This window comes from Zonotrichia leucophrys, chromosome 11 (genome assembly GCF_028769735.1).
Source record: "Zonotrichia leucophrys gambelii isolate GWCS_2022_RI chromosome 11, RI_Zleu_2.0, whole genome shotgun sequence".
Classification (NCBI taxonomy): Eukaryota; Metazoa; Chordata; class Aves; order Passeriformes; family Passerellidae; genus Zonotrichia; species Zonotrichia leucophrys.
The window spans coordinates 14414453-14434506 of record NC_088181.1 but is presented as its reverse complement, the minus strand read 5'-3'; the positions used below and the strand labels follow the sequence as shown (position 1 = coordinate 14434506).

Sequence of the window (20054 nt, the reverse complement as noted above, 5' to 3'; positions counted from 1 at the left end):
CTGGGAAGCTCATGGTGCACTTTAGAACTAAAGTGCTTGGCAATCATGGGAGTTTCCACAAGACCTTATTTCTTTACACTTTGAGGTTGTGTCAGATGAGCAGATAAATGAGGACAGAGACTAAGTTCAGTGCCTAGCAGTGTATGAGGGGGGATTGCAGAGAGGGCCATCAGGTCACTGAGAAACCCCTGAAAACCTGGGAGAAAGCTCAGCGCAGAGGGGAGGCTGCTGGGCTGGACAGATTCAGGTTATCACTATATACATAGTGATATATAAGTTATATATATATATATGTATATATCAGGGCTTTCCAGTCCTCCTCCCTTTTCTGTGGGACTGTTGCCTGTCAGTGCAAGGAGCATGGTCTGCCTTTGCAGACTGGTTCTCACACCTGGGAGCTGGTTTGTGTGGAGCTGCTAACTCTGAGGAGATCTGCCCAGCTTAGAAATTAATTCCCTACAGAATGCTGGGGGTTTTTAAACAAGGTCCAATTGTAAATATCTGTAAACTATAAATAGACAAAGCACTGAACTAAATATGCCAGAGTTTGTCTTAGCTGTCAGACTAATTCAGATCTAACCAGCCACAGATTATTACTCTGAAACTGTTTTTTTCCCTCCTGTATGCTAAAATTATTCTGAATTTGCTCTCATATGCTAATGAAACTATGCTAATAATAGTCTTTATTACTGAGATTTAATATTTTATTTTTCTTGTTGTTTCTCAGCATGCTCACCTGGACAACACATCAGCCAAACACAGCATTGGGCTGGCCAAACCACCTGGGATTTGGAGGTTTTTTGTTTCTCTTCAGTCAGAAGTGGAGGTGTGCTCAGACAAGTGTTGCACGAGGCAAGGGAAGCCCCAAAATCCACTTTGTGCTCACAGTCAGTGTTAAGCAGTTGCAATTGAGAGCTGACTTTCTGTTGGTATTTTGTTTGTTTGTTTTGGAAGCTCTTACACACTTGCTGGAATTCCTCACTGAGATGCAAACTGGGAGTTTCACCAGTAATCTTAAGAGTTATTTGAGAGGCAGGCTCAGGAGCTCTGTTTTTCCTGGCTGTAAACCCAAACATTTGTGGGACCACTTGAAAAAGCTGCAGCCCAAATTACCAGCTTTTAAAGCAACTAGAGCAAGGTGAAGAGACTTTATCTGATTGCCTCTGGCATTTTCTCCAAAGCCACTTGTTTCTCAGTAGCAGAAATATCTTGCCCAATTGGGATGCAATAATTTCAAAGCAAGTAAAGGAAACTGCAGCTGCTCAGCTGAGTCAGCCAAAGGTAAGCTCTGCAGGGGAGAAAATGTTTTTTTATTATCTTCTAGTGGCAAAATTACTACAACAGCCTGCAGGAAAAGATTAGATTATAATAGTAACAAAAACATCTGTTAAATTCTCAGCTCAGTGTATGTTTAGTGCTTGTTTGGAAAAGAAGGAAAAACAACCCAGGCATTTGATAAAATTCTTTTGACTAAAACTCAATATTTAGATTCAGTTTGGGATGTTAGGAACCCACTGTGATCATAGGATAGACAGTGATTTTAACTAATTGACTACATGGGGCATTTAATCAGTGGACAAGACAGCCTTTAGCAATGGAGATTTTACTGAATTGAGCTTGGCATACTGTGACCTAATGAAGGAGTAAGACAACTTGTGTTCATCACCCAGGTTACCTGTAGGGATGAGTGACCTCTGTCCTGAGTGAGGGTGTGGGGATGAATGTTTGTCTGATCTGGCTCCTGAGGGTTCAGCTAATCAGCCTCTTCAGAAATGTGTGACGTGCCATGAATGATTTGTGTCTCTGAGGCACTACCAGCTTCATCTGCTTGCTTCAGAAATGCCTGCTTCCAAGTCTGGCAGTGCAGAAGTCACATCCACGCTCAGCTCTGTCAGTACAGGCTGGAATTCAGGTGCCAGTTCCCAAATTCTCACTGGTCCTCATGCCTGGAGGCTGCTGCCCAGCAAACCTCTTTCAGGGGCTGCTTGTGCCTCAGGGCATCTCTCAGCCCTGGTGCAGGAAATTACCCATTTCTTGAGAGGCTCTGGGAGCCTGGCTGCAAAATGATTGCACAAGTGATGAAAGTATTCCTGAAAGCAACCTTTGCTTGCTGCTCTGCCCTTTGCATAAAGCAATGCTCAATCAACATGCTTTTGTTTTTTACAGAGGCTTTGTGTGTGTGCAGCACTTTATCCTCAGGATCTTGAAGGGCAGCATAAATTCTAATAACTGTGAGGGTTTGTGCCCTTCTCACAGGGAGTTCCACTCTTGGAGAGTTCCATTTGGTCACAGGGTGCTTGGTCACTGACACAGAGCAGTGGGTGATTTGCTGTTGCCTTCAGCAGCAGCAGGCTCTGGCTCAGAGTGAATCACCCAGGGGCTGAGGAGCATCCCCCAGAGCTCCTGACTCACACCCCATGTGCCTCACCACAGGGCCGTGTCCCAGCTCACCAATCCCAGTGACCCTCACAAAAGCTCTTTGTGCAAGGATGAGAAAACCTCTCACATTTGCAGATTCTAAAGTTACAAGTTTGTCTTGGTGTTTGCTGCACCCTTCCCTGCTCAGACCTCAGCCCTGCTCCCTGCTCCATGAGTGCAGTGCTGTAGAGTTGGAACTTCAGGCTTGAATAACCAATAATGATCAATAATTTCTGAGTGGATTGGCTGTGATGAGTCTCCAGGCTGCACCCAAGAACTGCCCAGTGCAGGAACTCCCAAGAGGGGAAGCTCAGAAGTCTGAGCTCTCCTGATTTGCAGGAGGGGTGAGCACACACTGAGGAGCCCTGACATGCCTGCAGCCCCTGCTCTGAGCAGTGTTCCCCATAGTGGGAACAGGTTGGAGTTGGAATACAAAAGGTGAAGGTGAGGAAAAGCTGAGGTAAGAGAATATAAAACATCAGGACTGTGAGAAGGTGCAGGTGTTCAGTGCAGAGAAGGATATAATGTTAGAACAAAATGTATGAAATTAATGTGGGAAAAAGAGGGGTGTCCAGAAAAGCTCCTGAATGCATTTTTCAGCATGCTGAGAGAAAGCTGCACCTTCTGAGCCCAGCCTTCCTTGCAGAAGGGACCATTCTGGGCACGTTCTTCTGAGCCCTTTTCCTACTGCTGCTGTTCTGTCTGAACAGTGATCTCCTATTCAGTGTGCCTTTATTGCACAAGATAAATCATGGTGAACAAATAACTGGTGAGCAAGTGTTTCAAAGACTAAACTGAGGTAGATTAGCCATTTCAAATATTGAAATAGGGAAAAAGTGTGGGGAACAGAGTGTGATAATCACTGGCTAATGCAAAAAGATGTAAATGACTGATTGACTGATTAGTCAAAGACAAATAAAAGAGTGTCATTCCTGAACCCTGCTTTGCCTATGGATATAGCTTCTATTTATGTGGAGAACATGCTTTGGTCTCTTTCCTTTGTAACTGCTACCCAGGCTGAATGTGTGCATTGCTCAGGAAGGAAAAATCTTCTCTTTGTAAGGGACCTTGCCCCACATCAGTGTCTTTTGTGCAGGAAGGCATTGCCTGGGGAAGGTTCATGCACTGAGTGCATGTGCAGAGAGCTCTGTGAAGGGGGAACAAAAAGGGAAATCTTTGTTTCCTTTTGTTATCTTCAAATACAAGGGAACACAGCCATGTGATGTGGTTTTTTTCCAAGGTGTTCTGCTGACATCCTGGAAACCAAGAGAGCAAACCTCAGCTTGGCTGAGATCCCCATCCATTGACATGCTGGGTCTTTAGGTGCAGAGATGCTGATCTGAATGAGGAATTGGGGATTTCTTCTGAGGTAGAAGAGGTTTGTTGGCTTTTAGAGATTGTGTTGCTGCCTGGGTGGTGCAGGATGTATGAGATGTGACACAGAGGATGTATGAAGGATCACACCTTAATTTGTGAAGTGTAAAAATTGGTGCCTGGTTGAGAAACCAGAGGGATGTTGTATAATAGGAGGTTTGTGGTTGCTGTTGGGGGGCATCTGAAGGAGGAGCTGAGAATTCTGCTCTGTACCTCAGCTCAAGCTCTGCAAAAATTGTCCATGTCCAGGTGATGCCATTCTGCATTTTTGGGAGAGTTTTGGAAGAGTTAACATTTTCCTGAGATTTCTCTCTTACTGGAGTACTGAAATGCAGGAGGCTTTGGTTTTCTTTTTCTTTAATTTTTAAAAAATTTATTTTGTTTTTGCTTTTGTTTTATCTGTTCCCAGAATGGCATATTTCATCTCTAACCTCACCCCTGAAGAGCAGCTGGGGGAAGGCACTGCAGGTTGGCTCTGTACCATTTGGGCTGTTTGATTTCATTAGCCTGGGAGCCCTCACAAATGCCTCAGGCCATGCACCTCCTCATGGACCCAACCTGGGAGAATCTCTTGTGCTGCTGCATGCATTAGCCTTCATTAATACAATTAGCATAATAGCAATTAGGATTCATTATTCCCAGCAAAAAGATAAAGCTGGTAAATCATATCTGTGAATCGAATTCCTCAACACCTTGTCTTGGGATTGCTTCATTTTGGAGTTGTTTGCTGTTTATATCCTTCCATCTTCTATAAAAAAAGGAAAGCCATGTAATGGTAAAACTGTTTGGGTCAGAGAAATGCCCTGAGATGATCTTTCAGGCATGCTAAATAGGTGAGGTGATCTATGGGACCCTCACAGCTCGCACAGCCACTCAACAGCACAAACTGCAAACTTCATCTTCTTCATGCACAAAAGCTACTTAGTTTCCCCATGTTGAAGACTTTTTATAATAGCAATAAGACAACTCTAGAGAGAGCCATCTAATATTAACTCCAGGGAGTAATCATCTAATCACAATCTGGGGGTGATTTGAAGCACTCATCTGGACCAAATGCCTCACAACACCCCAGGAGTGGTTTTATTGCATGATAGCAGTACCCCATTGAGCCTTATTGCTTAATTAAAAACAAATTCCCAAGTAATTTTTTTGCCTTTCCATAAAAACACAGTAGTACATAGCATGTATAAAACATCCATTAAATGATGGTAGATGCAAATTTCCATTGTGAGACACAATCCGTTTCTTTACCACTTGGGGTTGAAGTTAAATGTAAAACCATTTCCTATAATCTGTGCACTGCTGTGTTTAGAGAGGAATAAATATGGGAAAGAGAGGTTCATTGTAGGATGCCTTGTTTTTATTAAGTGATATGTTTGGTCCCTTACAAAGGAATTCAAATTCTCATCCATCTTGCAGACACAGCAGTCAGTCACCACTGTGGCCTTTTCTGCTTCTTCCTGGAGATTTCCTCAGCTTGCACCTTTCCAGGGCAGCTTCAGGGGAATGCTGTCCTTGTGTGGGATTGCCATGGCTCTCAGAGCAGAGAGAGCAGTGCTGCTGCTGTGTTTGGGGCCACACAGCACAGAACTGGGGGTGCCCACGAGTGTTTGTGGGTTTGTGGTGCGTGGTTTATCCCCGGTGTGGTGATAAACCCTGGTTTATCCACCAGGTTGATCCCCTTTGGTGGTGCTGGCCTCCGGCTGCCCTGGCTGTGGCTGTCTCCCAGCCCTGCAGTTTCCCTGGGAGAACTTCCACAGCTGTGCCAGGGCCCCTGCTCTGCTGGGCACCCGGAGTGTGCTTGGGAAGGGTGTGAAAGTCCCTCCAGTTTGTGGAGAGGAATGCCTGGGCTCCCTGGCACCTCTGCAGAGTGTTTTCATAGCCCCAAGGACTCTGAGTGTTGTTTACATGGGAAAAGAAGAAGATGAATGTGTCCTTACAAACAGAGCATGAGAATCTGCTTGTAGATAGGGCCAGGGACTTACAGATAGGGAGGGAGGGAGGGAAGAAACCATCAGTTCTGGAAAATGTTACTAATTGACACAGACTGCTGCTCATCCAAGGCCGTGATAAATTCCTGAACTTACAGAAAAAGAACAAAGGCTTAATACAATTATGAATAGTGTTTTGTTATAAAAGAAAAAATAAAGGGGGGTGTGTATTACAGGGGGCATGGAGTAGGGGATTCAGGGAGTCTGTACCTTCAGAGTACCTCAGCCAGTGGGGAGAGGAAGAGGAAGAGTGGCCAGGAACTTAGGATAAAGAGGGGGCTGCATCCCCCAAGAAATTGAGAGACCCCATGGGAAAAGCCCCATGGCCTCCCCTTTTATTCAGATAAAGTTACAGGACTCCTCTGTCTTCTTTTTGGACACAAACCTCTGGTGCTGGGGGTTTTTCTGAATGCATGTTACAGGCAGAGGAAGCAAATCTAAGTTTTTAAATGTTTTTTGAAAATCATACAGGGAGTGATGGAGCCACTGCTCAGAAGTCCTGGCAGACAAAGCTGTAATTGGACTTTTGGCCACAGCACTGAAATAAATGGGGGAAAAGGGTTGATATGACATTTTCCTTGGATTTGTTTCTTGGGTTGCCTTTAATTGAATGAAGACAATCTTGCAAGTACAAATTTTTAAATAGAAGCTGAGAATTAATAGTAACTATTTCTCTGGTTGTTCCAGGTGCTGGAGCCTTCTCATGGTATCTACAAGCTCAGGACAGAGGATGACACTTGCCAGTCTCTCCCACTGTGGGCCCCACTCTGTGTTGTGCACATCTTTTTGGTGTTCCCTGTCCCATGGTGGCTCCCCAAGGAGCAATGTGTGAGTATCTGCTGCTGCATTTGGGGTTATGGAGGCTGTGTGCCATCTCCTGTACTTAGATTTTGTAAAAAATAATGTTCAGGGTTGTTTTTTTGTGAACACTCTAATAGAATGCTTTGCTGACTGCATTTTTAATGTGTCATTAGAGAGGTGTTAAATGTTGTGATGGAGGATTTGTTATAAAGAGGTTGCAGCACTGTAGTGAGAAAATGGATGAGAGTAAACTGTTGCCTGCTTCTGCTGCCTGAGAGCAGTCTGAAAGAGCAGCTGAAAGAATAATTAAACCTGTGTATTTTCAACAGTTCTGTACTAACCAGGGGCATTGCCAGGTCAGAAAAAGACATGAAAGGATCTGAGAGTGCTCTTGAACAAGAAGCATTTTTACCTGAAAGATCTCTGCTGGCATTATTAGGGATGCCATTATCTTGCTTTGATCTGACTCTCTAGGAGTGGCTGCTCACACAGCTGACCCAGAGCAAGCAGCCAACAAAGGAGAGCCCTAATGGACTTTAATACCTTCAGGGAAGGGTTTCTCTTCCCATCAGATCTGTGTCACTTTACAAAGGCCCCTTTCATCTTAACGTGCCTGCTGGGGCTGGCTGCCAGCAGTGGGACCAGCACAGCCCTGGCTAAGGGCAGAGTGGCTGTCACTGCTCCAGCCCTGTGTCCCTGACCAGCTCAGGGTGCAGCTGAGGGGTCAGCACTGCTCCCTGGCTGCCACTGCTGCTGGACCATGGGCAGGGCTGGTTCTGCTGCAAAAGCTACTGCAAAAAACGCCAAACAGACGGTGGGATATGCCCTAACATGGCTGCTGGTGGGGTGTTTTTTTTTTTTTCTTTGTGGTGATTTTTTTTGGTTTGTTTTTGTTTTGGTTTGTTTTTGCGGGGGCTTTGTGGGTTTGGTTTTTTTTCTTCTTTGGAAGTAGGTCTTGAAGCAGAACCAGGGGTTTGTTGGGGGGGGCAAAGGCACACCCTGGCCATGTGAAATACCTGCCTCATTCTGACTGCAGCAGAGCACAGACCTAGCCTGTTCTGTCACCTGAGCTTTAGGACACAATAAAAATCATATCTGTCTTTATTTGGCTTTTTAAGATGAGGAGTCAGGAATCTTGTGTTGGTGGTTCTGGGATATTTATGACTCCCTTTAAGAGTATATCCTTCCACTGAGGAAATGAAGAGTGTGATATTTTATCTGTTGGAAATGCCTGGCTTAGTTTGGTTCTGTTTCCCGATTTCATTTTGCCATGGTAGGCAATTCAGAAAATATATTTGCAGCAAGGAAAATGGAGTTGTTATGGAAACATCTGAGCGAGGCAGCTGCCAGGGGTAAGGCAGGCAGCAGATTCGCTGTGCACACAGACACTCTGAAACAGCGAGTTCATGTAAGGTAAGGGAGCAGTTTCGAGGCACTGTCTGCTTCCTGGGTGGGTTTTATGGCACAAGAGGGGAAAAAAACACTTTAAAACTGTGAGCATGTGGCTCCATCTTCTGGTACCAAAGCAAAGTGTGTTGCTCTGGATACAGACAGAGGTGAGATTTCTGTATCGTTTTTATGCTAGCTTCTACGAAAGCAACAACAAACCCAGCAGCAGCAACAATAACAATAAATTAAAGTACCTGTGCCCTAGAGCCCAGCTAAGAATAGATTTCCTGAAGCTACAAACCATTCTGCTGGGAGAAAACTGCTTTTTGAAACATTCTCTTAGATGTTTAGCCCCAGGTGGAACCGGTGTTTGCTCAGTGTGGCTCTCCCAGGGCAGCCTGGTGCCCCTGCAGGTGCTGCTCTCCTGCTCCTGGCTGCAGGATGCATTTCTTTGTTCCCCTCTGCAACAATACCTTTGGCAAAGCAGCTCCAATTCCTGATGCATCCTCGTGGAAATGCTAGCTGGGTAGAAGCAGGAATGAATGGCTCTTGGAGGCAGGCTGCCAGAAGTCAAAAGAAAATAAAGCTGTTTTATGACTTCAGCAAAGAGTGAATGTTGTTACAGCGCACATTGCGCATGCTTAATTGAGCTTGGTTACTCAATCTGTTCACCTTAGCAACTCATTTTGCTTTAATCAGAAGTAAGGCATTGTTCAAAACCAGGAGGTGTTATCATTTGCTGGGTAAACCTTGGGTTTTCTAAATAATCTAAAGAATTGCCCCAACTTTGCTGCTTTAGAACAGCACCCAGCACAACGAATCAGAACAAAAGGTAATTATCTTGTTGAGCTGCTGTCCTAAAGCTATTGTTGGCAATTCATTGCAAACAGGAGGCACTGCTCTGTGAGCACAAAATTAAAACTATGGACCACGTGTTTTACTTGATTTATTCTGTGTACATATGTCAGTATGTTCTTTTTTCCCCCCTGGATAGTGAGCCTAGCATAAAAGGCCCCACATTCTTTGTACAAAGCACTAGTTTTCAGTCCAAACTGCTTCATGGCTGAACTGTGGCAGTGAAGGTGAGGGAATATAAATGTAATGGCTCCATGCTTGGGCCAATCTAAGATCACTCCATGAGTGATAATTACCTGCATGCAGCATTGATCCATGGGAGGGTTGTGTGGAGCCCTGCTTGGAAAGAGTGCACTCCTGTGTGGCAGGGAAAATAGCAAAAAAATCATTCCTAAAGTAAGCACTAGCCAGGGCTTCCCATCACAGCCTCAGCAGCAAGGCTGTGATCAAAACTAGAGGTGAAAACAGCCTTTACTTTTTAGTGTGGTGCTTTTAAGGCCCCACACAGAGGGAAGCATTTTCGGCTGTTAACCAAAAGGTTGGTGGTTCGAGCCCACCCAGGGACGCCAGTTATCCGGTTTTCGGCTGTTTGAAGGGCCTGGAAAGGCCCGGAGTGGCCTTGGGGCAGCCCGCGTATCGAAGGACGAGAAGAGGCTTCAGTTCTTCTTTCGGTTTTTATGTTTATTAATTGTTTATCTAAAAGATTTTCTTTCGGCCCGACAGAGGTCTGTTCAGCAGCCAGCCATGAGCACACTGTACTGCCCTCCGGACAGTCACCTATCTTTATACCCCATGTTACGTGTACAATATTTATCATTTCTCCCCAATCCTTTTTATTCTTATAGTCCGGTGTACTTTCAGTAATGACCAATCCCAAGGTGCCACCATCACCAAAGAAGATGGAGGAGAAGAAGAAGAAGAAGAAGAAGGACAGGACACGCCCCAATTCCTCCGTCTTACTTCTCTAAACTCCCCTGTACATAAATCCTAAACCCTGTGTCTCACCCTCTAATTAACTTATCCCTTCACCATTCACCCCGGTGAAGTCCTCCTATCCTCACACAGGTGTCGTCTCCCGTGTAGGATCAAAGTCCAGCCACCAGACACTTCTGGCAACATTCCAGGACTCCCGAGCCCCCCAAGGGTGGTCTCGGTGGCTCGGCACCTCAGTCCTGAGGTGCTGAGATCCCACACATGGATACAGGCTGTGCTGATAAAATACAATTGCAACCTCCATAGCTGGTATTTACTGTTTCTGACCTGTCCCCAAGGCTGGGGTACATTGCACTGCCCCTTGGCCCTACCTGAGATTTCTCTTGAGGCGCCCTTCAGTTCCTACAATCTTTTTTCCCCTCTCCCTATATTTAACCATCAGTTTCATCCCATTTCATTGGTGAAGCCAAGCTGTTATTTCTAGAGTCTGTGTCTCTCTCCATATCCTGTGGGTTATTCAAAGGGATCTGCTCACCTTTCTGAAAGATGTCAGAAGGGTAGCACCTTTTACTGACACTACCAATAATAAATACCACAGACCTCTTTTATTAGGAAGTACAAATCCCACCCAGAGTGTGTTTGATAAATCAGATCTTTTGCAGACATCTGGAGATTGTATTTGCAAATCCCCAGCCAGCTTGTTTTGTAGTCACTGTTACCATAATTCAGGTTAATGTTGTTGCCACTTTTTACTTGCTAAAACACATGTGGTACTTTATTGCTTACGGAAAAAAAAAGAAAAGTGTCTGCCTTGGAACAGAAGTTCTTTTAAAACCCTTCCTGAAAGTTTGCTGTTTGGAGAAACAAATGTCAAATCAATTGTCCTGTCTTTGAATTGCCATTCAGAAAATGCAAGCTGTGAAAAGAGATTACTTGGGTTCTGCAGCAGGGAGAGTGTAAGAATCTAGATTGAGAATTATGTACCAATGGAGACCTAAAATAACAAGTGGAACAAGTAAACTTTTAGCTTTTCCTGTAAAGATTTACTTAAAAATATTAGATCCCAAGCGAGGCAGCTCATGCCAAGTTTGAAATCCGATTTGAATTTTTATAGCTGTTATAATCTCTGATATATCACCCTGGAAATAGGGGCTCGTAACAGAAATGCCAAGTCCCTTGGCTATTGCCTCACAAAAAGAGTTGCTGCAGTTCTGAGACAGGTTTGCAAGGCTGGCTTATGTCTGCACATCATCATTCCAGTGGGTCTGAGCTGGGCTCTTCCCATGAATCTGAGGTTATTGGTGTGGGGATGAGCTGTGCCAGCTGTGCCAGCCTTCCCAGCAGGGCAGCATGGCCCAGCATGGCCTTATCCACAGGGAGAGCCTTGCAGCTTGGACATGCTGCTAGGGAAAGGAAAGATAATAAGTAAAGATTATTTTCTGGTGTGCTGTCCTTGTTCTCCTGCATTTCTGCACAGAAGAAATGGAAGTTCCCAAGGAGCCCAAAGGATTCCACATGCCAGTGCTCTTTTCCCTCTCATTATCATACGCTTGCAATCAAACTCTAATTTTTGAAATAAAAAACCTGCAGGATTCTTTATTGGGACTATTAAACCTTCAATCTTCATTATTTAGGATGGCTACTTACCTTTTACTCAATGAAGCCATAATGCAACTGCTCCTATAAAAACTATGGAAATGGCTACTGTGGCAGTGAGTAGATTTTCCTCCGTGTAAAATAATCTTCTGTGAGTAAGACATAACTATCATTCACATTAATTAGGCAGCCATATAATGGGGTGTTCAATAGCTATTACATCATTTAAATTCTTCAGTGAGCACCTCAGCCACCCAAGAACTATCCAGCTGAACATTTCTGAGTCCATAATTTTGAAATAATCCTGTAGAGGAAGAATATGCATGGCAGAGTGTTGCAGGCAATTTCACCAAGAAAAAAATTAATTTTATTCAGATTTATGGAATTATTTTAACATTTACAAGAAGTGCATAATCCTTTTCTTCCCTGCCTCCCAGAGAAATGGTGCTATAAAGTGGAGTCTGTTTTGGGGCTGCACTGTGTGTACACCAGAGAATGTCCAAGGAGCTTGGAGACAGAGGCCAGTGATGGCAGCTGGACACACAGACACACAACAAGCACATCTCCCTACACATTCTGCTATAAACCTGGGGCCTGGAGCCACAAGGCTCAGCTGGGAAACCCTGACCCACAGAAAAGTGAGTGCAGTCCTGCTTGAGGTTTGGGGTTTGATGTATTTTCCCCTTAAGCCCTTAAACACTTATATTCAGTTTGGGTTATTGATTTAAAAATTTTGAGGTGAAGCCTCAAATATTTGATATTGATTTGAATATCATGTTATGATATTTGACTTGAATATCATAAATAATGTTTTAATGTATTGTATTAGAACAATGTATGTTATAATACATTTTTGTACCTTTTAAGATTAGTTCCTCAGTAAAATGTACATATGCCATGAGAGTAGGAGCTGTTCAGATGCCTGGAGAAGGGAATGGTTATTAGAAAATTGGGCAGTGCCTGAAAGTATATGAAAATAGTATGTTTTAAATCAGTGTGGTTTGGCAATATGGGAGTAGTTCTCAGCAGAATGAAAGAAAGGAACAGCCTAAAAATAGGCTGTTTAGACTGTGCCTTTTCCTATCAGTTATTTTAGCTAATTGTAAATTCAATTTTTTCTCTTCTCAATGGTTATAATGTACTGTACCTTATCTGACTAATAGTAGAAAGCAGCAGAGAGCTCTCTTCACAGGGAGAGCTCTTAATTCAGTATTAAATGTTGGGTTCTCTGTAGTTTTCCATAATCCCTATCCAGCAGGCAGAGCCTGCAGAGGTGGTGTCAAAACCACCTGCAGGTAGTGCCAGGTGCTGTTTGTTCTGCAGCCCAGGAGGTTGGTGTCTGCCAGGTGGAACTGCTCCTCTCAGCAGCACATCCTCTGCTTCTCAGATCCTCCGTTTTCATGTTTGCTCATTGATTTAATTAAACCAGTATGCTGAGGGGGATTTCTGCCTTACCAAAATCATTCATTTTCATCCCACACTGTAGGGACTTAGAACTGGAGTTACCATAGGAGTGACAGAATTAAAAGATTGGGAGCCTGACACAAGGGCAGATCAAACCTCTGGGAAATTCCATGGAATCACTGCTGTATAATTGGATTTGGTCTGTGGGACCATGGGCTGGTGAATGCTGCAGCTCAACAGGCTTGATCAGATTTTGGGTTGTCCAACAGCAGGAAGAAGGTGAGCATTTGTTATGGGAATGGGCACATGGAACTGTTCTGGTTAGGGGCTGAGGGACTGCCCAAAATCAGGACTCCCCTGGTTTTGAGAAAATACTACTGCTATTTCCTGAAAGCATGGTCTGGGTCAGAATTTTGTGCTCTCTCTTACACTTCCATAAAACACTGGATGAATTGAACACATAGAGTTAACACCAGCTACTTGCTGCCATTATTTCAGTGATTTAATATGAGTTTGTCAGTGATGGTTTTATGGGGTTTCCACTGTATTGCTATCTAACCCGTTTTCTAGATGAAATCTCCCTCAAAAAAAATTTTCCATGTGATTTCTTGTATGTGAATTGGCTTCAATTTCAAACATTTTCTACAATGTATCATTTTGAGGTTTCCAACAGAAATTATGGAATTTTTTGTTTTTCTAATCTTACTTAAGTGTTCAAAATTCAGTAACTGAATTGCTTACAATTGTTTTAGTTCATATTAATTATAAATATACATACACAGTAATAGGGAGCAGAAATGTGTGTAAGGTAGTGAGACATTGCTCACTGCTGTTCATTATTCCCTGGTTAGTGAGAGTTTAGGTGTAAAAATCATGCCAAAAAAGTCTCTGTTGAGTGCAATCCAGAGTTGAACACGTGAAGGACAAAGTGTACTAGATGTGGCTGTGATTAGTTCTCCAATTTCCCAGTATTAAATCCATTAGGTATTTACAGTCTCAGCTAATGAAGAGAAGGGAATGGCTGTGAGTGGGCAGGGGAGGGCTGGTGTGCTGTCATTGTCACCTCTCCCAGGTTCTGAGGAAGTTCCTTGACAAGCACTGGGGAGTTTGATGAGTTCTAGGAACAGAGAACACAGAGCCTGTGCTAGGTGGGATGAGGTTGATTTGCTGGGGGGTGATCCCAGCTCTGGGTGGTTCAGTGCAGTCATGGATGTTTGGAGCACCTGGAGCCTTTGCAAAATGGCCTCAGCTGAGTTACCAGCTGCAGGAAAGGATCCTGCATGCCTGGGCTGTTCAGCTCTTGTTATTCTGCATTTGTCACCTCTCTGTGCCACTCTGGGGAGCCCTTTCACATCTCCTGGGCACTCTTCTCTGTAAATACTGAAAGCCTTGCTCTTACCAAGGCACTGCCAGGCAGTGTTTGTTTTTGTGCTTGCTGAAATAGCTTAAAAAATGCAAGTGCCAGTAGCTATGGGAAGCTGTATCGTGTTCATCTATGTGTCCATATGGTAGGACATGTTCTGTCCTTCACAGCACAATGAGACATGATTGTGCCTAATTCCAATTTGTGTGGCATCCCCATTAATGTCTCTTCCAGCCCTCCATTAAAGGCCCTTAATGTCAATTAACTGGACTATGCCAATAAAGTTCTATTAGCTTCCCCCTATTAATTTAATATTATAGGCATTTAACAGATGTCTTAATTAGATGTTACACTGAAGGCTATGAGCAAAATTAAAACTAGGTCATTGTCGTGAAAGGAAAGTTTCTGCTATGATTTATGGCTTCTGCAGCTTTGTTTGTTTTTCCTTCTGACCTCTTACAGGAAACCAAGAGTTTTAATTTTAGAATGTTGAGAGGAGTAATGGGTGGAAGGTAGAAGAATAACTTATGTCTAACAACTTTAACACATACTGTTCTTACTTCACAGATAAAAGTTACCATTGGTGTGAAATGACCATTTCCCCATGTAAAATATCTGTCCCTGGCAAGAACACTGTTTTCGCCATCTCAAGGGCAATACTTGAATTGCAACAAAGATTTTTATTTCTTTACCAACTGTTTCCATTTCCTGATTCCAAAGGATCTGTTCTTGACCCCCAGAATTGTCCACACTGAGTTTACCCATTCAGGGGTGGTGAAGGTGGTTTGTGTCTGAGGTGCCAGGGAGCTGCAGCTCTCCTGTGACCTCTCCCAGCAACAGGTCTGGAAAGCAGCTGGGAGCTTTGGGGCAAGGTAGGTATTGTGTGGCACTGGGGATGGAGGTGGGGATGAGCTCTGGCTGTCCCCTGCCTTGTGTGCCCCCAGTGCAGGTGACAGCTCTGACTGCCCTCCCAACCCAGCTGCTCAGCTTTGGGCTGTGATTGTGTCAGGAACAGCTCTGTTCTCTTTAAAGAAATGACCCTGGGCGGCTACAAATGCTTGAATGGTGACAGGGAAAAAGTTTCCTAGGTATAAGTCTTTCATTTGATAGTGAAATTGATGAAAAGCTCCAGAAAATTACACCTAAAGCCACCATAGAAGCAGTTTAATAACAGAAAAATGTTAAGCAATCTAAATTCAGGGGTCACTTCCACCTCCCAAACACATCAAACCTGCCCAGGCAATGAGGGATTGTAATCTGGGCAATCAAAAATGAAGTGTACAGTAAAAAATAAAAAAGGGGCTGAGAACAGGCAAAGCTCAGTAGCTCTGTGGACAGAGGTTAAATATTCATAAAGCAATTTTGTGGGTAATTGAAATACAAGATTGCATGGGGGCCACTTCCACCTGTGCATTCCAAGCTTCAAGTGCTTCCCTTAGGGGCTGTGCTGTTCCTGCACTGTGCCATGACAGTGTGTGTTTATTGATACCTGACCTACCCTGAGAGCTGCAGCTGTCAGTGAGCACTGGGCAGCAGCCAGCCTGCAGGGCTGCATGATTACACATTATTATACATATACATTAACACTGTACACACCTGGTACCTGTCACAGTATCCACCCCAGCCAGGGAGATGCTCAAGGTAAAACCTGCCACTGAAACATTTATTTGCATGTGCCTGCAGCAGGCAAAGAAGCTGATGTTGGCCCAGGAACAATGATTACAAAGAGCAGTGTCAGCAGCTGCAGGCTCACTGCAAGCATGGAACAGGCAGCTAAAGCCCAATTTATACAGAAGGCAACAATAACATTTATTACAGAGTTAAAAATATAATTTTCACTGTACAAATTTACACTTATTACCTCAAACAGAAGTCAGGTAGTTGATATTGATCATATAACTTTAATAGAAAACAAAATATTATATACAAATAAAAAGCCAGACACAACCAATTTCAACAATTGGTGAGACTGCTTAAAGACAGCAGATACTGCTCATTCTTCAGTAAGAAGAAATGCTTTATAAATATTTCACAAGGTTGTTACTTCTTCCATCTGCCAGAAACCCTGCTCTTTGAGCTGCAGGAAAACAGTTTCACAGACATTTCTGTGAATGCTCCTGAGTTTCCATGAAATCACAGATCAATAGTTCCTTTCAACTTGAATTTTTTGGCAGATCTCTCACTTGCTCTGAGCAGGAACTTGCTGCCGTAGATGTAGGAAATGAACCCATCCAGCTCCAGGCTGAACACGTTGTTAAGTTTGGGAACAACTGAAATGCAAAAGGACACAAACTGAACAAAGTGTGCTCACCTAAGTCCCTGTTATGGAAATATCCTGACATACCAGGGGATGTTATTCACCTGGAGATTTGAGCCTTGACACATTGCAAGGTTTTTACACTTTCTCAAGAGATAAAAAATAACCCAAGCCTCCACAAATTACCAAAGTTATTCCTCATGCAGGAGCATACAGTTCAGTGTTGCACTTTTTAAAACCTGCTCATCTCTAATGAGATGTGTTTTGGGTAAGATATTGTGCTGTTGGGTGGTCACTTCTGCCACTCTATGCAAAGAGCCAAAAGCAGTGATATAAACCAATGCACTCAGAGGCACAAAATGAAGAGTGTGCTCAAGAATTTTTTTATGATTCCTGTTGTGAAAAGAACTGAAAAAGAATGCCTTGTATACCTTTTAATTTGTCCTCTTTAGTGATAATTTTGAAGATGTGTTTAAATTCCTGTAGAATGATTCCTGTTATCCCAACATAAGAGGGGCACTTGGATTTCGTAACTGAAAGAACACAAGTAGGTATTAGAAATTTTCAGACGCCCTTTTCTTGCTCTTCTCCTGTTGACTGATGATTTAAAACATTTTCAAACATAAATATTTAAATATTCTGAAATAATATTGTTACAGTAATCACTGGAAGAATGTGCAGTTAACCCTTGCAACCAACAATATGTTTTTCAAGAGTAGTTGTAATTAGAATTTTTAAAGGAGAGAAATACAATCTCAACGATGTGATTCTACAGTTAATGACACTGAAAGGAATTTAAAAATAAGCACCTGAACTTACAGAATCATCTCCTGAATTTCAGAGGCTGTTCCACAAGCAAACAAACCAAATACCTGTAACAATGGCTCCATGGAGATCAGCTTTGAGCAGCTTGCTCTGAATCATATGGGGTTGCCTTGAGGAAGAGAATGGGATCAAAGAGGAGGGAAAAAATCAAATGAACTGTCAGATTTACAAAATGTGAACATGACTATTATAATCATGATAATTCTGTGATTCTGTGAAAGGATACCAATATGCTTATCAGTTAGCCACAGTGTTTCAAGCAGTAACTCAATAAAACTAGAAGTTTTACTGCATAAAAGCCAGACTAAATGTAAAATATGCCCACGTACGCATCGGGTTTGAGGCCATGGCACAGGTCTCTGATGTACTGCTTCCAGAGCTCGTGGAGTGGGAGAAAGATGGCATATCTGCAGTAAAATAAAGATAAAATATTATACAAAATCTCGTTATAAAAAAGTCCATTGGTTGATTGCTGAAGTAGTCTGTATTTCAACAGAGTTAGGTCTGACATTTTTAAGTTACACAAACTTATGTTACCCTGCAAGGTGACCCACTCCAAACAGCTGGTTTACCTCATAAAACAAGCACAAAGCATGCTCTTCTCTTCCAACCCAAAACAGTGATGTGTTTTAGAACATCAGGCTAAGATTGAAAAGATTTCTCCTTTTTTTCCCACTCTTTTATCTTCCTGCTTAGTCTGTTAACAAAGCAGGGGCTTCATCCAGCATGATAAATTCAAGGAACCTTATGCAGAGTTTTGACTTTCTGGTCACAGACAGTCCAACTTTAAAAACCGAAATCAGAGGGGATTGTGTCTGGGTTTGATTTCTTGTAATGTTTAGGTACACAAAATGAGCTCAACAGAAATGAATCTTTCACCTATGCACACAAGAGAATTCTTTTCTCCTGCTGAAATGCCACAAGTAGTGTTTCAGACTGACTTTACACACTGGAGGGTTCCTATCCACATCAACATGCTGCTGTTTTTACAGGCTTTTGATGTAATTTTACTTTATTAGACAAAGAAGACATTTAAAGCCTTACCTTTGCTGCTCAGGTTCAATTTCAAACAGACGCAGCTCTCGCCTCTGCTTGGCAGTAAAACCTTTTGTCTTCTTCCTCTTCTGCTTGGTCTGTTTCTTGTGATAATGCTCCAGAACGACAGCTTTCCGAGTCAGCATGTCCTGGATAGCCTCATCTTTCATTTTGGGCATGCTGCGCTTCAGGAAGGCATGCACAAAGGTCTTGGCTTTTTCTGAGTCCTGGGGCTAAAGACACGGGAAAGGATGCTATAAAATAGTATGTGTTAATTTAGTTAGAACTTGCTGCTGACCGGTGGTCATCAAGTCGGCAAAATCTCCGTGGGAATGGGAGATCTTCCCGCCAGTGCCAGTGGAGGGAGATGTTCCCAGGCGGGGAAGTGCCGAGCGCGGGCACAACCCGGCCCGCTGTCGGACTAGGTTTTGGAGGAAAACTCTTGTTTTGCATTTCGTCTGAAACAGCGAGTTCCGAGCGGGATATACAGAGGAACCTGGGGACCCAACCCACCCCCGGCCCGTCGGTGCCTAAAGGGCGTTTAAGAGGCCGTCTAGGAATGGGAATGGCCCGGTAACCCCGGCGCGGCGTGCTCGGTACCTGCAGGCGCAGCTCCCCGCTCTCCTCGGGCGCCAGCCGGCGGTACAGCTGCCCTGCAAGGCACGGCGGAGCGGGGGTCGGCCGGGGCGGGCGCTCACCCACCCCCGGCCCCGCATCCCTCATCCTCCATCGCCCACTACCGCTCCCGCCTCATGCCCCACCTTCATCCCTCACCGTCCATCCATCACCCTCCATACCCTCATTCTCCATCCCTCGTCCTCCACTGTTCCCCCCTCATCCCTCAACCTCCATCCCTCGCCCTCCACAGCTCTTCTCTCATCCCCCACCTCCATCCCTCGCCCTCCACCGCTCCCCCCTCTCCCCCGTCCCTCTGTCTCCCCTCTCTCCCCGGCCCCCTCACCCTCCATGCTGTCGCGGCGCAGCCGGCGCGGGCCGATGACGATCGGACGCGCATGCGCACAGCGGCGCTCCCGAGCTGGCCACAAGGGGGCGCTGCTGCCCGCGGGAGCTGCTGGGTTGCCGTGAGGGGAGCTGCTGTTTAATTGGCTGTTGACTGCTATTTACTACTCTTGTACTAATAAATTCTCTAAACCGGGGGACACTGAGCAATAGAGATTTCATTCACTGTTATGGGGTAGTTTATTTTTAAAAGCCCATGTCAATCATACCTTCTTTTACACAGGCCACCTCATTTTCTGTGGACATCCAGCATGTGGGTATGGTCGCGGACACGTGAGGTGCACGGCTGTGGTGTTGGAGCTTTGACATAGCCATGTCCTTCCCACAGGAACAGCAGGGTCTGACACTTGTCATGACAACCTGGCCGTGTCAATCCTCACTTCTCCCTCATCCTGCAGTCACTCCCACCACCGGTGCTGGTATTCACATTTCCACATTTCCATCCTGCAGTCTCCTCACCTCCCCTCCCACTTCTGTTGCCCCCTGTGCTCTGGAGATCTCCCCCCACCTCGAGATTTACCCGTGTGGTGCTGGAGGCAGCCACTGCCCAGGCTCCAGGGCCATGGCAGGCACAGGTTCTCTGTGCCCCTACCAAAGTTCCTCCATTCCCACCTCTCCTGTAGGAGAGAAGTTCTTTCCATGTCCCATCCTGTCCCACACGGCCTCTCCAGCCCTGGCTGCCGCTGCAGGAGTGCCTGGCTCTGCTCTCCGTGGTTAGCAGTGTGTCAGTCTGTCCTGGAGCTGCACACGCAGCAACGTGAGACCTTGGGTTAAAATCAGCCCTCCTGTTTCT

The 20054-nt window shown here is 44.5% G+C and overlaps 1 protein-coding gene and 1 long non-coding RNA gene across 3 annotated transcripts; one reads left to right on the top strand and one right to left on the bottom strand.

Moving 5' to 3' along the window:
• Window positions 1-1090: 1090 nt before the first annotated feature.
• Window positions 1091-17646, top strand: LOC135452708 (uncharacterized). Its single transcript, XR_010441678.1, has 3 exons — window positions 1091-1281; window positions 6471-6611; window positions 17223-17646. It is a non-coding gene; the product is annotated as an uncharacterized LOC135452708 (long non-coding RNA).
• POP4 (POP4 homolog, ribonuclease P/MRP subunit) lies at window positions 16006-19290 on the bottom strand. Of its 2 annotated transcripts, XM_064723073.1 has the most exons (7): window positions 19203-19290; window positions 18842-18894; window positions 18251-18474; window positions 17536-17613; window positions 17254-17315; window positions 16813-16914; window positions 16006-16394 (listed from the first exon to the last, which is right to left on the bottom strand). In XM_064723073.1, the coding sequence occupies exons 1-7, from the start codon at window positions 19207-19209 to the stop codon at window positions 16258-16260; spliced, it is 663 nt and encodes a 220-aa protein (XP_064579143.1). In that variant the 5' UTR covers window positions 19210-19290; the 3' UTR covers window positions 16006-16257. The 2 variants fall into 2 exon arrangements, with proteins under 2 accessions (XP_064579143.1, XP_064579141.1); XM_064723071.1 differs by lacking the exon at window positions 19203-19290 and having other exon boundaries at window positions 18842-19076.
• Window positions 19291-20054: the final 764 nt, after the last annotated feature.

What these genes read in the sequence shown, in the direction of transcription:
- POP4 (XM_064723071.1), bottom strand. Translation starts at nt 18,964, where the DNA reads ATGAGGGATGCGGGGCCGGGGGTGGGTGAGCGCCCGCCCCGGCCGACC. An exon ending in ATTGAACCTGAGCAGCAAAG is followed by an intron (nt 17,614 to 18,250) that starts GTAAGGCTTTAA and finishes ATTTTACTGCAG; the next exon opens with ATATGCCATCTTTCTCCCAC. An exon ending in TAAAGAGGACAAATTAAAAG is followed by an intron (nt 16,395 to 16,812) that starts GTATACAAGGCA and finishes TTTGCATTTCAG; the next exon opens with TTGTTCCCAAACTTAACAAC.